Source organism: Syngnathoides biaculeatus, chromosome 10, assembly GCF_019802595.1.
Source record: "Syngnathoides biaculeatus isolate LvHL_M chromosome 10, ASM1980259v1, whole genome shotgun sequence".
NCBI classification, from domain to species: Eukaryota; Metazoa; Chordata; class Actinopteri; order Syngnathiformes; family Syngnathidae; genus Syngnathoides; species Syngnathoides biaculeatus.
The window spans coordinates 22,305,425-22,324,001 of NC_084649.1; the positions used below are offsets into that span (position 1 = coordinate 22,305,425).

The window sequence follows — 18,577 nt, forward strand, 5'->3', positions numbered from 1 at the left end:
ACCTGAGCAGAGCAAAAAGGAGATATGCGTGTGTGTGTGTGTGTGTGTGTGTGTGTGTGTGTGTGTGTGTGTGTGTGTGTGTGTGTGTGTGTGTGTGTGTGCTTGGGCGCGCGCGTGTGCGTGTTATTTTCGGTTTTTGCCTGCTTTTCCAACTCATTTGCAATTTGGTAAGCTTGGAACTTGACAGGGGACAATAATAAATCTCTTTTTAAGTTAAAAAAAAAAGTTCCTGTATGACGAAGATTATTTATAACCCCGTGAATATGTACTATCATTAAGCAGGACAAAAAATGATATATTGGGTAATTTAAAACATTCGCGGGGGGATTTCAAGATGAGGTCATTACAACAACCCCCCCCCCCAAAAAAAAAAAAAAGGTACGCATCGCCTCCGGGTGACCCAACGAATCCGCTTTCAAAAGCCAGGAAGGTTTTTTTTTTGTTGTTGTTGTTTTTTTCCAAGGACAAAAACTCTTCCTGTTATCTGATCTTGCAAATTCTTTTGGGCTTTAATTAATGAACACATCAAAGTGTCCTGGTGAGAAAAGAAGAAGCGACTCACCAAACTGTCAAACGATTTGGGCTGCATTGACCGATTGGACTGGAAATTATTTAAAGAGACAATAAAATAAATTTTAAAAAAAGGGGGGCGGCAAATAGTTGGTATAGGTGGAAATTGTATAACTGACATCAAAAGCGCATGCATGCATTCTGACGATGCTTATTTTTAGTCTTGTCTAAATGTATATTTCCTTTTGACTGCATCTCTAAATAATAATCAATTATAAACAGGTATTATTATATTACATCCATATTTTTAATCTGTTGATGGCATTTCTTCAGTTTAAAAGTGTGAATACATAAAAAATGGCTCGATAAATGCACAGGGAATAAAGTACACAGAATTCCGCTGTTCATTGATTTAAGATATGAGCAAATATTACAGTTATATTATCGGGATAATGTGTTTATTTGACATGTTTCACCGAATCATTAATGTTTGGATTTTATTGTTATGTTGCATAAAGAAATAAAATAATGAAAAAGCATGGTGTCAATTTTGGGAAGAGTACTGAAATGTAGTTGGTTACAATTACAAGTTACCATGTTGAAAAGATAATAATGGTGTAAGTATTTCAATTACTTTCTCAAAGTCCAATTAGATTTGATCATATTTTCACGTGTTCATTTTAAATTAATACATCAACAGGACCCTTTGATGTTTTCTTTTTTTTAAAAAGTAGATTAAAACCCATACATCCTTATTTTGGAATGATGTCTTCTTTACTCAAATAATAATAAACTGATTACAAAACATGATGGGCTTTAAATATGTATTTTTTTTTAATGTTTGTTGCATTGTACGTGGAAAACATAATTCTGCGTTGACCTGATGACAAATGTGCACAACTTAGACAATACTGATTTCAAATACAACCTAATTTACAACAAAAAGATCTGCATTATTAACATGAAAATGTGCTCCAAAGTTAAATTTGAGTCCGACCTCGTCTAAATCCAAATCTCAGACAAACCCACAAATATTTTACCACAAGGTGGCGCTGTACAACATTAACAATTCAGTTGATTTTGGTGAAGATAAATTAAAAAAACAAACAAAAAGAAAAAAAAAACATAACGATTTGCTCAATCTGATATTTTGCAGTGACTCTTCAAAAAGAGCTAAAATCGCAATTGTGGATATTCCCAAAAGTAGCGGCACTTGAATTACACATGGGCGACATGCTTCAGGTATTTTTATTATTATTATTATTATTTTTATCTTAAACTGGCAGACACACCCCACAGTGCAATACAGAATCTGCACAGGACTGTGGGAAGTGGCGTCCATGACTAGCTACCAGTTGCCACGGTGAGGTGAACATAAACACGACTGCACCCGAAATGGCTGCGATTTGCAAGTAGGCCCACTGTGACTTCACTTCATCATAAAAAAATGGATTTCACTGATTTTCACACACCGATCAAAATGAGGTGAATATTATATTCACCTTTCTCCATCTGGAGAGGATTAATCGCATTTTAATGGGAAACATGACCTCAGTTTGAAAATGTTTCAGTTTGAGAACAGGGTGACGAAAGATTCAATTCCGAACCCGAAGTTTTACTGTACTCATAAAAAGACAAATGTATTAGTCAATGTACTTAGTCCTGATCTTTAAACCTCTGTTATATTTATTGGTAGTAGTCTTTTTTTATGTCAACATCTTGGCTACTACATCCTGCATGGAAGACTTAACATGTCAGTAGGACAAATCGAATAAATACTATATATTCCTTCAAATGATTTGCATGTATAAAAAAAATGGTTAATATCATTTACTACATATTAACTGTGCTGAGATTTTACTGGTTGAGCCCACGTGACATGAAGCGTGCCCCCTGACCCCCTGCGTTAGTGATACAGACGTCGTTTTGACTGCAGCTGCAGACTGAAAACAAGCCTCTGCTGACCTCTTGTGTCCATATCTGCGCAGTGGCGTCTGCACTCTACGGACACGTCATTGGGTACACGAGTACAATTTCATGGAGCGCTAAAGTATTATTTAATAAGGAACATGCTACCGCCGCTTCAAATATTTTGCAAACGAGCCACATTAGTAAGAGCGTGAAATGTTTGAGCTTTTTTTGACTCGTTTATGAAATTCCACTGCTGAAGGCTCACCCGGAAGTAGTACCTGCTGTCGTCCTCACGTCATAGCATTTTTTTTTTTTGGCATGTAGCGTGTGCCTGATCAAAAAAAAACAGAGCAAGTTATCCATAATGTTCAGGTTAACTTACAAAAAGGACTTTGAGATCGAAATTAAAGGATTATATGGCTTTATTTTGATATCAATGCTTTAAGAAAGAACACATTACTAATACAAATGACTTAGCATAAATGGCAATGCAAGGTAGACAAATTCCAGGCCAAAATGAGCATTTTCCCCTTCCGGCAAAGGCCAACTACCGCCTGATATTCGAACAACTTTTAAAATAAAATAAGCAATTAACTTGTGAGGTGGGTGGAAAAAGGCTTTGACCTCGAACTCATTGGGTGCAAGCTCCCTCAAATTGTAATCGTTATCGGTTTTGATGTTTAAAAATTAGAGTCTGTGTTCCTATCATGAGAACAATCGGGACGAGATAAGAAACCCCAACATTGGCAAAAGTATTCAAACATCTGCCTTGACCTGCATACAAGCTGAAGTGACATTTGACATCCGTCCACCCTTTGGAGCTGTAACAGATTTAACACTTCTGGGAAGGCTTTCCACAAGCTTTAGGTGTGAGGGAGTTTTTTTTATTTTTTTCAATCACTCTTCCTGAAGCACATTTTTGAGGTCTCACACACACATTGCATGAGACCGGGTAGAAATCCTTTGGGATGAATTAAAAGGAAAGACAGAACCTCCTCATCCAAACGTTGGAGTGTGATCTCACAAGTGCGCTTTTGGAAGAATGGTTCAAAATTTTCATAATCATGTCTAAACTTTGTGGAAAGCCCCCCTTTGAAGTTTTATGTCTTTGTGTTTAAATGCTCTTAATCATCTAAAGCACATTTGAGTTACCTCGTGTATGAAATCCATCCATCCATTTTCTTAGCCACTTATCCTCACAAGGGTCACAGGAGCGCTGGAGACTATCCCAGCTGTCAACGGGCAGGAGGCGGGGTACACCCTTAACTAGTCGCCATCCAATCACAGGGCACATCGAGATAAACAGGCGCACTCACAATCACACCGACGGGGCAATTTAGTGTCTCCAATTAATGTTGCATGTTTTTAGGATGTTGGAGGAAAGATGAGTGCCCGGACAAAATCCAACACAGGCACGGGGGAGAACATGCAAACTCCACGTAGGTGGGGCCGGCATCAAACCCAGGTCCTCAGAACTGTGAGGCCAACGCTTTAGCAGCTGATCCACCGTGCCACTGTGTATGAAATGTGCTGTACAAATAAAAGCCCCTTCCTAGTAGTTCAAACTGCAGTAGCTAAAAAGTTTGTCCAAGGTCATATTAAAACAACGGCTTAAGAATGGGCTGCCACTTAAATTCAAATCAATAGCAGAAATGCAAAACCCCATCTGCAGGATTTCTGGATTGGTCAATTTTGATTTGACTTTTGTTATCATACAAATAAAATAATTTTCTATGCGTGTATATGTGTTCAATATGCAAGTAAAGGCAGGTGAGCGAGCGCTTTTTGGCAATATAGTCTATTTGGTGTAGGGGGGGGTGGTGGTGGTGGTGGTGGGGGGGCTTTGTTATGAAAAGGGCTTTGCTGTTGCCAAAAGGGAAAAAGAACCACTCCTGGTGTAATTCTCAAAGCACCTGAGCGAGAGAGAGGGGACACACAAAATAAGCGTGTGTGAGGAGCCTGGGGAGCTATCAAAACTGTCCGGAACATTTCAAAAACAAAATATGGAAGTTGTGGGCAACACGCTCGGAAGGAGTTCGCGCCGCCGGGGGGAAGGTGATGTGCGTTCGAGAGTTAGAAGTGGTACGGCGTGTGGGTGACCCAGTTGGAGGTCTGATCTTTAGTGCGCTTGGCAGAGCTGTGGGTGGTGAAGATGGACTTGAAAGCCTCCGACTTCTCCTCCATCTCCTGGATGGATCGCTTGGAGGCGACCAAGGTCGGCCTGCCGCCGTTGAAGGAACTCGAGAGGCGGGGGGCGCCCGAGCCGCCCGCTTGGTCTGGAAGTTGAGAGGAAAAAAAAAAAAAAGACAGAATTTGCAAATGGAACGTTCAAATACATGGGCCGAAATTTCACACATCGCTACCTGATTGGCTGCTGTCACCGTTTTCCAGTGAGCCATTTTGCACTTCATTCACTTGCGTGTCACCTGCACAATGGAAGGAACATTAATTGTAATTGTTCCTCAAATAGTGAACAATTAAAACGAAAAAAAGGCTTCAATGTGTTTATCGCCACTCCCAGTTGGTGTTGACTGTCAAATTACACAAAAACAATTACGATTTGCCTTTTCATCAAAACTATAGCTTCGCCTCAGAAAGTAACTTAATGTTAATAATGCAAAACACCATAGAAAGGCCAACAAAATGACTATCATCACGTGTGTATCATTTTCCGATGTATTGCTGCAATTTGTTTTATTTATTTTTATGCTACACTTTGCGTTTCATGTTTTTTCCCCCCCTTGAAAGGTGCTAAACTAATAGTTTGATTTGATAAAAATGTAGGAACTGAACCCTTACTCAAAACTATTTAAACAGATACATTCATCACATATTAAATCTGACATACTGTAATTTCAGGCCTATAAACCACAACTTTTTTCCCCACACGCTTTCAACCCTGCGGTTTATGCGGCTAATTTGTGCATTTTTTTTTTCTCCCTAACGGCCGCGAGGGGGCACTTGGGCGGAAATGTATGTGGAATATATGTGCTGAGGAAGTGACTTTTACCGGTCCAGCCCTGTTAGCGCTGCGCTAGCATCTTTCTGCCGCATCTCAGTGATTTTTACCGGTATGTTTTTTTTTTTTTTTTACTGGCCCTGTTAGCACAGCGCTAGCTTTAGCCTAGCAGCACTCGCGTTAAACTCTGTGTACCATTTTTCTTTGTAAATATCTCTCTTTGTAAATTGCAACGTGGGCACTTGCGGCTTTTACACGGCTGCGGCCTACGTGTGTATGTACCAAATGGTATTTCCTTTCCAAATGTACTGGGTGAGGCTTTAACCAGGTGCGCTCTGTAGGCCGGCAATTACATTATTAATAAAGCCAAATATTTGAAAGGTCAGGTATAATAAGCTAAAAAAAGAAGCGTTACGTGCGCAAGAAAAGGAAACGCCGCACAAGTCGGCCTCATTTCACTGCAACTCAGTTTGTGTTTCGAAGCTAAACAAATAAACTGCGGGTGGGTCGCAGCGGAGAGCCAAACAGGAAACCACACCAAGGGAGCCGCGCAGGACTTGATAGGCCTCTGATCTAAATGCTACTTTTCTTTGTCTTTCTCGAATGAGAGAGTGCGTGCGTGCGCCGCCTCGATATTCATACCGAAATGACGAGCGTGGTGTTTGGTCGGGGTGCGGTCAGTTTTGAATAATTTGTTTAAAAGGTATTTGAGTACATCAGTGCAGTCCACTGAATACCCAAATGAGCTTGGAAAATTGTTTGCGGTGTCGTTTTGCTTATGCTGTGGATGTCCACGTGATACCTTAGCCGTGCGCACACAATGATTAGGCTGAATTGGACATTCAACTTCCTTCTGATCAAAATCAACATAGGCCTCAATGTTGGATGCCTCCTAAATATTATCCTGACAGAATATCTTTTGGTGTGTTGGGTTTTCCTTTCTGATCTGCTCAGAAAGCAAGTCACACCTACTCAAAATTTAATATCGAGAATTCTTATGCGCATGTTTAGACACAGAGTGCTCCCGAGCCACAGATTCCTTGACCGCAGTGTGAAACGGAACGAGAGCCATTCAGGAAGCGATTCGAAGCTCACGTTGTCGCCGAACACAAATGGAGAAGAACCCCGTTTAATTTTTCCTTATGATTATTATTTTTTGGACTGTCTGGATGCCCTGTGTTGGCTCTCATGGGTCAGGTAGTATGACAGAAATCTGGTTTGAAGGAGGACACTCAGTAAACACACATCAATTTGTTCCTGTGTGGGGTCTTGTATATTTTTAAAAATTGGTAATGTTGAATAAATAAAAATTTTACGTAAAGAAAAAAAACTGGACAAAAATGGGCAGCGTGGTGGAACAGCTGGTAAAGTGTTGGCCTCACAGTTCTGAGGTCCTGGTTTTAATCCCAGACCCACCTGTGTGGAGTTTGCATGTTCTCCCCGTGCCTGCGTGGGTTTCCTCCGGGCACTCCGGTTTTGTCCCACATCCCAAAAAGATGCAACATTAATTGGACACTAAATTGCCCGTAGGTGTGATTGTGAGTGCGACTGTTTGTCTCTATGTGCCCTGCGATTGGCTGGCAACCAGTTCAGGGTGTAACCCAGCCTCCTGCCCGTTGACAGCTGGGATAAGCTCCAGCACTCCCCGCAACCCTCGTGAGGATAAGCGGTGAAGAAAATGAATGGATGGAAGGATGAAAATGCAACAAAGGCTTTTTCTATGCTACACACACACCTTTTGCTTCTGACGGGGCAGACACACTCTCAGCAGGTTTGCTCTTCTTTGATTTCTACAACACGACAAAATGCAGTAATTAGTAAATGGAATAAAGACGTGCAAAAAATATATTTTTCCAACAGAGTATTCTATTTATTGCCCCATCAGTTAATTGAGTAATCGGACGAAAATCTATTTTGAATTATGAATTTAATATCACCAGGTTTGTCCAGCACAAACTGTGACAAAGCACTCTCGTACCCTTTGAAGTGACTTTTCAAGTTTGAAACAAATGTCCTGCACCCACTTGACTTGCGCCATTTCGGTTTGAAAATCATTTTAGTTTACAGTGATTTTGTTGTTGCATCATTTCACAATCTTTAATGTTTCTTCAGAGGCAGCCTTCAACAGATTGCGCTGTGAAGAACCTCAGTCGTGCCTCAGGGGTCCTCCTAGCGTGGTGCGAGTGGCTCCAGCTACGCCACTGCACAGGGGGATCCGTGCTAGTGCCCCCGTGACTGAGGTCTACGATCCGTTTGTTCCTGGTGAAGACGGCTCCCCTTGAAATGGGCTTTCCTTCCGCTATGCGCTGGAAATATTTCTGGCCGACATCTTCAGATTCTACAATGTACAGGAGTGACCGTGACTTTGAACGAACGTGGCTTGAAATGGCCTGGTGGGAGAGGTTTGCATCAGCCAATGAGGGCGCCGTTGGCTGTTGTTGGCTCAGATTAGTGGCTGCCCGTCCGCATCGAGTGACTTGGCACCAGTTGTGGGCCGGAGACGCCACTGCATTAACGTGATCATTATGTATCTCCTTTATTGGAAGTGTACCGGTGGATGTGTGTGTCCTTGACCACTTTCGAGAGTTTTTACAATACAATAAAAAGTCACCTTAGTTTTGGCTTTGGCTCGCCTCTCCTCCATTTTGTCTCTCAGTTTTTCCACATCCTCCTTTGTTCCGTTGAGCACGACGATGTCTGTGTTCTGAAAGGGGTCCCCGCACTGAATCACACACACACACACACACACACACACACACACACACACACACACACCGCAGGAGACACAAGAAACTTGATCAAACAGACGGTAGAAACAAACTTGACCGATAAGTATCTTATAACAACAACGTTTATAAAAATCAAAGACAAGCGCTTCACTCAAAGCGTCCAGTATAGGGCAGCAGCTCTTGCCAGATAATTCTGCATCGTTTGGTTTTTATCTCCAACAGCTTGTGACAGATACAATAGAACAGGAAGCACAACATCACATGCGCCGCACTGATAACCCAAAGCGTTCAGAATGCGGCGTGCCTCGCGAGTCGGCAAGACAAACCCGTAGTCCAACACAAATATGGAAGCTCGGAGTAACCGCCGGGAGGGCAGGGGGGTGGTTTCTATTGTGTCCCGGCGATACGGGGCCGGGTGGGCGTGAGCTGTTGCCATGTGCTCTGCGCAACACAGGAGGGATCATCTCGGGAGCTGAGCAAGCACCAAACAAACTCTGTGGGCGGCAGACGGGGCCAGTGCGGCTGTCACAAATGGATTGAACGGGCCTCGGGCGCATAGACCGAGACACTCTAATTCAATATTGGGCCTCTATCTGGAATTAAAAAAAAAAAAAACAACAACAACAATGGAAAACATCTGAGGAGGATAATACCAAGTCGTGAGTAGGGGACCATGTTGGGGAGGAGAACCTCAGGGAGGGTGCGCGTGTTTATGTGCAAGGTGTACGTGTGTATCAAGCATTGGTAACCAGGCAGAGACCATTATCCTGGTCTCGGGGGGGGGGGGGGGGGGAGTGTGAGCTGATGTTATGAAAGAACGCGCCATCCCTCTCTCGATACTCAAGAACAACCATGACCCAAAACTGACGTGAAAATCAAACAGGAATTTAAAAAGCTGGTCGACCGCCGCCACTCGTTTAGACCCTCGATGGACTACTGATGAGTTGTCTTGACGATGAGAAGAGACAGCGACCCTGCCTCACAGGTAACATTTTTCATGTTTTTGCTAACCGCACACTGAGAATACATCTTGAAAAAGAAAAAGTCCTCCGTGAAATGTACGATTACTTTAATTTCACTAAAAACATGTCCACGAGGCACGGTGCTTTGAGTTTCGACTAGCAAATAAGTCCGCCATGAGTACATCAAAATGTCTCAATAAATTAGAATAACGTGGGTGACTTCATTGAATTGCAGCATTGTAATTATGAAAGTGAACATGATTTATCCAACACACAAAAACACTTCCATATGAAAATATTTTTGATTGCTTCTTCTGCAACATTCTAATTTCTCAAGAAGGTAAAATGTGCTTTTCTTTCAAGTAATGTGCTAAAATAAAAATAAAAATAAATTGAAAAGTTTACTCTTTGTCGTCAATATATGAGTTTTTAAATTAGACTACAGATAAACATGAGATTTTCAATTTATTGGGATGCATCTATACTCTCAACAATCCCATCCAATCATTCATTTGTTCACAAACCCTCTTTATAACTATACTCAAGATGTATCTAATCCGGACTCTCTAATCACTTTAACATTTCCCATATCGTTTGCAGTTTTAATTGATGTTTAATGTTCTGATATTTGATTGTATTGCTTAATCTCATTTTAAAGATGTGTGTATGGTGACATTGTGCGGCTCGAAAGGTACCTATAAATAAAATGAATCATTATTATTGAATTACAGCACCAGATGTCCTGCGGTCAGCCATACTGCACCGGGATGTGTCGTGCCTAGAACGGGAGCAGGATTCATTATAACGCAACATGGGGAGCCCGCTAACCTGACTTCATATTTACAGTTATGGTCAAAATATGCACTACCGTAATTTCTCAAAAATAAGTTAATAGAGCGCATTATATTTAGGTATGGATGAAAAATTGAAAAAATAAAAAAACGCATACATATACTTTTCAATATGATAATTGATGTCTTATGTTACACATTTATATATATTATGGTAATGTGCGCCCCCAACCTGAACTCTACGACCTCCTCGGGTGAGTTTGCATTTTACGATCGTTAGCGTAGCACGTTGGTTGCTACTGCACCAAAGATCAGGAACGACTGCCCGGGAGTTTGTTTCAACTCAAACTAAGACAAAAAAATGTCGACTACAACGGCTAGTTGTGCAGCTGCTTTTAAAAGAAACGTGTCATCACTCGGGCCGATGATGCCGGGAAAACGGAAGTAGCACGGCTGTCCGAAACCATGGTAAGTCAATGACTTCAGCTGGGTATCCAAAGAACGCGAGATCAAACTACGTAGTACGAGCAACAAGGACACATAAAAAAAGGAGCGCGCACACAATTGAAATGCCCGCTTTTTTTTTTTTTTTAATGTGCCAATTCCGCTCATCTCTAGTAGTTTGAGCTCACTTTGTTTTTGATAGCCACCTGACACTAGAGTGAAAGCTGTGCAACCCAAACTCTTTGGATTAAAGAAATGTATCCTCATAAACGCCATGGACGGAACAGAGGATGACATGCAGTGGTAGCAAGATGGAATGTTTATGATGCAATGCAAAAGGCACCGTACCAAAACTGTACCAAGTCGTCAATGACGAGTTCCACAGCGATGCACCAAAGGTAGCTAATATGGATCTTTTTCAGACTGGAGGTGAGTCAGATGCTTCTTTTGAAGGCTTTCCCAAGGATGTGTAATAAAGGATAGAGGATAAACTGCACAAGTATTTACTGCAAAAAATGTGTAAGTTAAATGTTAGTTTATATTTTTAAGACTGTAATATGTATTATCAACAGTATTCATAAAATGTTGTGCCATCCTTGAGCATTTATTTTAGTTGGTTGAGGGATTCTGCTCTGACAATTATAGGGACCAGGAAATTGGTGGTGCGCATTGTACATTGGTAGAAGGGTTTTCCTGATCTTTTTTAGGTCAACTTTGGGGGTGCACATTATACTCGAGAAATTACGGTATGTCTGACGTTACTGAACATTTTGAAAGGTCGGAAAGAAGAAAAAAAAAACTTCCATGACTTGTGAGACTTTTAAGTGCCGGTACATTTGTTGTCACGAATGTTACATTTTGATACTAACTTAAACAGGACTTGAGGGTTATTCCCCCTTCAAAACATGATTACCACTGCTAAATTTCTACTAAGCTCAGTCAATTACGCTTCACAGCAGTTGGGAAAGTCCCAAAGGGCAGGGACAAAAACCCAAATTTCTGACAGCTAATATGTGCAGGGGCTCCTTTTATCAACTAGCAGCATCCTACATACTTGACCTTCTTCAAAAGCCCCCACGAGGCGTGGTAATTTTGGCTATGTGGTGTCTCGTCTCCTTTGCAGTTTCTGTGGCAGCAACGCGATCAGTATGACAGCCAGGAGGTCGCTTATGTGCAGGTTTAGGGTGATCCTGTGCACCTTCCTAGTGTGCCTTGGGATGAGCATCACAGTCGTTTTAGTTATTTACTTGACGGGAACTACGCCGACTAAGCCCCGAGTGCCGGTGCCTCTATCGTGCCGCCCCTTCTCCGCCCACTGCCGAGCTTTTCTTCCCGTCACTGACGGACAGACGGAATGGCACCGGCGTGACTGTCAGGTACGGCTAAAAACAAACTTTCTAATTAAATAATTCAGTATTACATTGCTCAGCGCTTCGATCCTCTGAACCCGCCCTGTGTTTTTCCCCATCAACAGATCGAAGGATACATTACGAACACCAACCTTCAGTGCTCTAATTTGATGAGAGACCTTCACTTCATCACGAGACCTCTGAGCCGCGAGGAGGAGGACTACCCGTTGGCATTCATCCTGACCGTACACAAAGAGCTGGAGCTTTTAGTGCGGCTACTGCGGGCGATTTATGCGCCGCAAAATGTCTACTGCATCCACGTGGATGCCAAGGCTCCACAGGAGTACCAAACAGCTGTGCAGAAGCTGGTGGGCTGCTTTAAAAACGTCTTCCTCTCCAGCCGCAGCGAGAGAGTCACGTATGCCGGCTTCTCGCGCCTTAAGGCGGACTTGAACTGCATGACCGATTTGGCCGGGTCCGAAGTCGGCTGGAGGAAGGTGGTCAATCTGTGCGGGCAGGACTTCCCCCTCAAGAGCAACCTGGAGCTGGTGCGGTACTTGCAGAGCAAAGAGTGGCGGGACAAGAATATGACGCCGGGGATCAAGCAGCCGCCACATATAAGGAGGCGGACGAAGTATCGATACAGGGAGATCGCCGGTTTACCCGTAGCTCTCGTCGGGTTGGGAATGAAGAAAGACCCACCTCCTCACAACCTGCAAATATATTTTGGGTCAGCCTACTACGCGCTGACAAGAGGCTTTGTCGACTTTGTTCTCGAGAGCCGCAAAGCCCGGGACCTCCTGGAGTGGTCGAGAGACACATACAGTCCGGATGAACACTACTGGGTCACGCTCAACCAAGTTCGAGGTAAACTAGAAAGTTTATCATGGAACTGAGTGCTGAATGGGGAAAAGTAATAAGACCATACTTAGCTTTAAAAAACAAAACGCAACTTGATTTTACTATCGAAACACAGAGAAAATGTGCAGTTTATCAACAAAACTATTTGAAATGATAACTAAGTCAAGGGCTACAATAACTTTTCTATGTAATGGTGATATGTTGCGCTTGGAGCAGGCCGCACAAAATTCTGATCTACTGTTCCTGGTTCTATGTTGCCTTTGAAGAGGCACCAGGCAGCAATGTTGGTGGTGGCTGGGAAGGAGACATCCGAGCTATCAAGTGGGAGGATCACGAGGGAAAGAGCCACACTGGCTGCAAAGGTATTGGACACAATGACAAATTTTCTCTACAATTGTGAAGGTCTTTTTGTAGGTGGAGAGACCTCATTCGTTGAAACGAAGTTTTCTACTCTTATGAAACAAATATGATGAATCAAGGGTGGCTCCAGACATCATTCGGAGAAGCAATTGTTGCCAAGGAGAAATTGAAATCATTAGAAAGATAATTTAATACCATGGCACCATGCGATAAGCATTTAACTTGTTTGGCTTTTTGCCTCCTCTCACTACTGTAGGCCGTTACGTACGACAAATCTGCATCTATGGCATAAAGGACCTGCCGTGGCTCATCGAGAAGAACAGCATGTTTGCCAACAAGTTTGAGAACAACTTCTTGCCCGAGACGCTGGACTGCCTGGAGCAGTGGCACAGGAACAAAATGCTCAGCAACGCCACCGTTCCCATAGAGTCGTCATGGCTGCTGGCCACACGAAGCGTCGAGGGCAGTGGCAACCGTAACAAGTGCGCCGCTGCATAAAATCACAGCTGGTAATGCTGTCCCAGATCATTCATTCAGGAGGTAATAAAAATAGGAAAATCAAGGGGTGAAGCGCATTATTTACTATTCAATTACTGTAAAGCAGGGGTGCTCAACGCGTCGATCGCAGGACGGCGTGCAAAATAAAGACGTCTGCCAATGTTCCCTCTAATCTGCGCGCGTGCGCAATTGTGCTCCGCTGATGCAGTCTCTTCGCAGATATTCTGCGTTGCACGCAAAAAAAAAATCCAATGCAAATTGAAAGTATAACACACAGCTATTCAGTTTGTGACATTTTGCAATGTGATTCAATGAGTGAGGGATGACTGCTTGTTACATCCAATAGGACAATTCACCTACGTACTGTAATTAAAAGAAGCCAATGGTTTCTTTCAGGCAGCACACAGAACTTGCTCCGCCACGCTTTCTTTTTCCTAGTTTACTTTACCCCCCCTTAAAGACATGCACTCATAATTACAAATGTTACAGTACTTACCCAGCCCATCAATGTGTTTTATAATGACAGCGTCCACCACCGCTGCTCTAGTTAGGAACACAGTCTGGGCAACGTAGAGCAAAGACGAGCTAGACATGCTATGTTATGTTTACTTTGGATATTGATGGAGAAATTTAAAAAAAGAAATCCTCTTGTTTTAAGATCCAATGACTGTCAGAGTATGTGAATATTTGAAGAAAAAGTGGACGAGAAAAAAAAAAACTGGATGAGATTTTCTCTTTTCCAAGTGGGAAAGGTCTGGTCTCAGGTCAAAGTAGAAAGTGCAGGATGAGATGGTGTATAATTTTAAAATTTCACCTTGGCACAGCCTGATCCAGGATGAAAGCACAGACAATAAAGTGCACAAAATTAATTCTGTATTTTAAATATCGGAGGGAACATAACATTAACCTTAAAACGGTTTGGGAGCCTCATCACCACCCCACCCTCCACCGTCGGTAGCTCGCGAGAGTCTGGCTGCTTGAAAAGAAGATATTGGGGTAAAAAAGTCTGGGCACCCCTGCTGTAAATTGTCACTGTTTAGAAGAATTCTATTTCGATCATCAAAATATACATTGCATAAAAAAAGATTGACAAATGACTCGATTTGCTATAAAAAATGTTTTGTGACGGAAGAAGTTCAAAACCATCCACCGCACAAATAGGGTTGCAAATGAGCAGGAAATTTCTATGGGAGGTTTGAATGAGGTATTGGACCGTTTTAACAACTTTAATAAAATGTCATCGAAATGAACAAGCATGAATACAAATGCCAGTATAAATAAAACAAAGATGAGTTTTTTGTTCTATTCCGGTTTGTTCCTGCAAATTCCCCAACATTCCAATTAATTGGTGTTATTTCACAAAACCGAGACACCTTACTACTTTGACAATTATCCTCTTCTTGTCTAAGTATACACTTGGCAAACCAGTGTTTGACACTCAAATTACACGAAAATTAACCCTTTATAAAGTAGAAAGAGACTCATAAATTTAAGCTTAATGATGTGCAATTTTGCTTGAAAATGTTTCATCATCGTTTACGAACACCTGACCTGATAAATATCTGATCTGATTTTTCTTTCCCCTGGTCTAAATAAAGCAAAACTGGAAGGTCCACTCACCTTGTGGCAGATTTCTGTCTTGACCTCCTTGAGGGCACGGTCCGAGAAAACACAACCACACGTCTGGAGGTAACAGAACCTGACAACGGAAACATCAGCAACATTGAATAAATACTACTGCCATGTACATTTCGATTGAAGTGATATTGGTGTCTTTACACTGACACAGATGCACAAAATATACGTAAAAAAAACTCCATAAGAATCAAAATCAAGACAAAGTAGTTACGATGAAAACAAAAAAACAACCTAACCTAACAATGACACAGATCTTAATTGTGCCACTTGAATGTAAATCCATCCCACACGTTGTTACCTGTGCTTGCCGTTCATCTCGAGACCGACGACGGGGCAAATAAACATTCCACAATGGATGTCCTCATATCTGTCTCCTTTCGTGTTCCTTCTCTCTCCCTCCCACTCTGGGTTATCAGTCAAGTTGAGTTCTTTAATATCCTGCACAAACATTTCAAATTCCAAGTGTGAATTGAAAGGGGTAGTAATGCCCAGAAATGAGACGAAAGTACACGGAAAATAAAAAACATACCTTGGTTCCACGGATGTGTGTTACAGCATCGGTGTTTGGTCTCTCGGCAGATTTATCCAGAAGGTACTCAATGACGGCATCTTTGTTATAAAGCCTACGAGATACACCGTCTAAGTGACTGTGTGCATATTTTCCCTTTTTTCAAACCAGACTTTCTACTAATCGTGACCTTTGGATCACTTGATGTTTCTGACTTTATGGACTTCTTTCATTACAGATGATTATGGTATGGTATATGGATTATGGAAGTACTACAAAACAACTGCAAAAACTTGACATCAATGAAACAATAGCAATGGTTTGTTTCCCTTGTATAATCATAATTGTTCTTTAACCAAACAAAAATTTAGTTTATCAAGATACTTGATTATTCAATAACATTTTTAGTTGGATATACCCATACTAAAATATTAAATAGTTGTTTTCTCATCTATGATTCCACTGCTTTCAGTGATGTATGGTGTGGTTTTTTTTTGCCAAGGTATCATTTCAGGTTATCGAGGTATTTTCGATAGGTATTGTTTCAAAGTCAGAAATTTGGTAATATGACAATACGATGATTTAATTGATAATGATGAACAAATACAAAGAGATAACTGACCTTCCCAGTTCGCAAGCAACAATTGGACGCCTGAGTTTCTCCTGACTCAGGGCGCAGTATTTCCATTTGGCGGCCAACTCTGCATTTTTGTCAACCTACAGGGCATTTGGAATGAAGACCATATAAAATATTCACCAAATTATGATACAAATTGAGTTTAGAGTCTACCCAGGAAAGATGAACAAATCAAATTTATTTGTGTCGTGCATTTCATGCACAAGATATGTGCTTTACACGATTAACAGCATTTAAAAAGAAAAAACAATTACAACAGTGTATAGTGCAAGAAATGTCATTTATAGATGGAAATATTCTGAAAAGCGTGAGGAAGAAAATGTTTTAACCTGGATGTAAAAACATTCACCCTTGGGGCTGATGTTACTGCTTCCATTTGTCTGCAGCATAACCGCTAAATTAGATTTAACGGCCGAGTATGTAACAACAGACAAGGAATTTGTCGCCAGAAGTTGATACTGCCTTGGTACGACATTCATGTTGATTATTGAGAAGAAGAACAAACTAACAAGAACGAAGAACGTCTGCTTTGGACTCTGCCCTCCACTATTTGACCCAAATCTGTTGATCTCATTGCTCTTCCGGCTTTATATACCATTAGCATTTCTTTAATGTATTCAGGACCTAAACCATTTAGTGACCACTTGCAGAACTTTAAAATCTACTCTAAAGCTGACTGGAAGCCAGTGTAAAGATTTTAGAATTGGAGTTGTATGCTTTGACCTTCTTTGTTCATGTCAGGACCCAAGGTGCAACATACTGAATGAGCTGCAGTTGTTTAATGCTATTTTTGAGAGTCCACTCTGGAAACCACTACAATAATCAAGTCTACTTTGGACAAAAGCATGGATGAGCTTCTCCTGCTCATCTTGACACATGCAAAATTTCACTCTGGATATCTTCTTCAGATGGTAAAAGGCAATTTTAGAAATTGTTTTGACGTGACTGTAGATGTTCAGGTCGGAATCTATCAGGACACCAAGGTTTCGACTTGGTCTTTTTTTTTTATTAAAGAGTCCAGGTATTTATTAACAGCAATTATCTTTATTCCAAAAAATAACTGTCAGTTTTGTTGTGGTTTAATTTAACAAAATTTTGGCTCATCCAATTATTTATCTGCACTCGGCAGTGACAAAACACCTCAATTTGACTGTAGTCATCTGGTGACACTGCTAAATATCTGCACAGCATCATCTGCACAGCTACGATAGTCCAAAATCAACATTCTGAAGAATTTAACCCAAGGGTAACATATACAGGCTGAACAGGAATTGTTTCTCACAATAAAACACAAATCTAGGTTCTGTAATTTAATTGTCATAGTTAAGAAAGTTAAAAATGATTTTGCTATCGTCTTCTCAATAAAATCGGACAGATAAAAAATAATCACTAGAACACTTTGACGTAAAAAAAAATCACACCTGTTTAGAAGGACAAAACTTAAAACTTAGTTAGGCGAAGTGCTTCTAACATAAACATTCATTACAATCCACAGTATAATATTTACGTTAGCTACAAGCTAACTGGCGATTAGCAATGTTTGTGAACGTCACCAACTCGTTAAAAGGAGTCGCGTAACTAACCTTCTCGACTTTCTTCGGCCCTTTCACCAATTCGTGTCTTTTGGGTATCGTTCCACCGTCACATCCCATTTTGGAAGAAGAGTGAAGAAGGTTAAAGTGTGTTGTTCGTGTTGAGGTGCTCTGCTAGCTAGCGTCAAAATGTCCAAATAACAAGCCAGCTGTGTCAACTGAACCGGATATCCTGTTTCAACTTCCGTGAGAGCTCATCGAAAATATTTTTCAATGTAAAAAAAAAAAAAAGTACAGAACAGCATGCTACATAATACAGGAGCGAGAGTTCTACATTTAATATTTTTTAATTGTTTTTTAAAAATATGTATTTAAGTATGTTAATATTCATCCATTCATTCATTTAATTTCGGCACTTCTGTTCCCCTGGCATGGTTGGACATGAACGCAATCATCCAAATTTCAATGCCGTTGCGTGAGGAGAAAGAAGACCGTGTCCAAAGAGTTCTGCAAATGTCGCGATAAGTTTAATTGTAATTTAGTGGTGGTGGGATAAAACAAGAGCCGTTGTTGGGTAATTTTTTTTTCGCCACAGTGTGGCAGCAATAGGCCTGATTTTGGTTCGTGCAGGGTAGAATCGATTCCTGGTGAGTGATGGTGTCGCTATCTGACCTGTTCAGGTTGCAGTTTTCCTTTTGCCCGAAGTCGGCTGGGGTAGCCTCCTGCTCTCCCCTAATCCTTGTGAGGATAAGCATCTTGGATAATGGATGGAAGTATCTGGAACGAACAACACCCCCTCCCCCCTTCAGCCTCAAACAGTGGAGACTTGAGACAATTCCTGCGTGCAATATCAAGCACTTCAACATAACATTCAGCACAAAACGAAAT

General features: G+C 41.4%; 2 protein-coding genes across 4 annotated transcripts; one reads left to right on the forward strand and one right to left on the reverse strand.

Moving 5' to 3' along the window:
• Nucleotides 1-2,825: 2,825 nt before the first annotated feature.
• rtf2 (replication termination factor 2) lies at nucleotides 2,826-17,943 on the reverse strand. Its single transcript, XM_061833537.1, has 9 exons — nucleotides 17,741-17,943; nucleotides 16,143-16,237; nucleotides 15,542-15,635; nucleotides 15,311-15,450; nucleotides 14,995-15,073; nucleotides 7,992-8,102; nucleotides 7,116-7,170; nucleotides 4,785-4,847; nucleotides 2,826-4,697 (listed from the first exon to the last, which is right to left on the reverse strand). Exons 1-9 carry the CDS (start codon nucleotides 17,807-17,809, stop codon nucleotides 4,495-4,497), a joined length of 909 nt encoding a protein of 302 aa, XP_061689521.1. The 5' UTR covers nucleotides 17,810-17,943; the 3' UTR covers nucleotides 2,826-4,494.
• On the forward strand, nucleotides 8,891-15,109 carry gcnt7 (glucosaminyl (N-acetyl) transferase family member 7). 3 transcript variants are annotated; one of them, XM_061833532.1, is made up of 6 exons: nucleotides 8,891-9,094; nucleotides 11,430-11,682; nucleotides 11,781-12,522; nucleotides 12,783-12,878; nucleotides 13,133-13,416; nucleotides 14,973-15,109. In XM_061833532.1, the coding sequence occupies exons 2-5, from the start codon at nucleotides 11,455-11,457 to the stop codon at nucleotides 13,372-13,374; spliced, it is 1,308 nt and encodes a 435-aa protein (XP_061689516.1). In that variant the 5' UTR covers nucleotides 8,891-9,094; nucleotides 11,430-11,454; the 3' UTR covers nucleotides 13,375-13,416; nucleotides 14,973-15,109. The 3 variants fall into 3 exon arrangements, with proteins under 3 accessions (XP_061689516.1, XP_061689518.1, XP_061689515.1); XM_061833531.1 differs by lacking the exon at nucleotides 8,891-9,094 and adding an exon at nucleotides 10,599-10,735; XM_061833534.1 differs by lacking the exons at nucleotides 8,891-9,094; nucleotides 14,973-15,109 and adding an exon at nucleotides 9,120-10,735 and having other exon boundaries at nucleotides 13,133-13,438.
• Nucleotides 17,944-18,577: the final 634 nt, after the last annotated feature.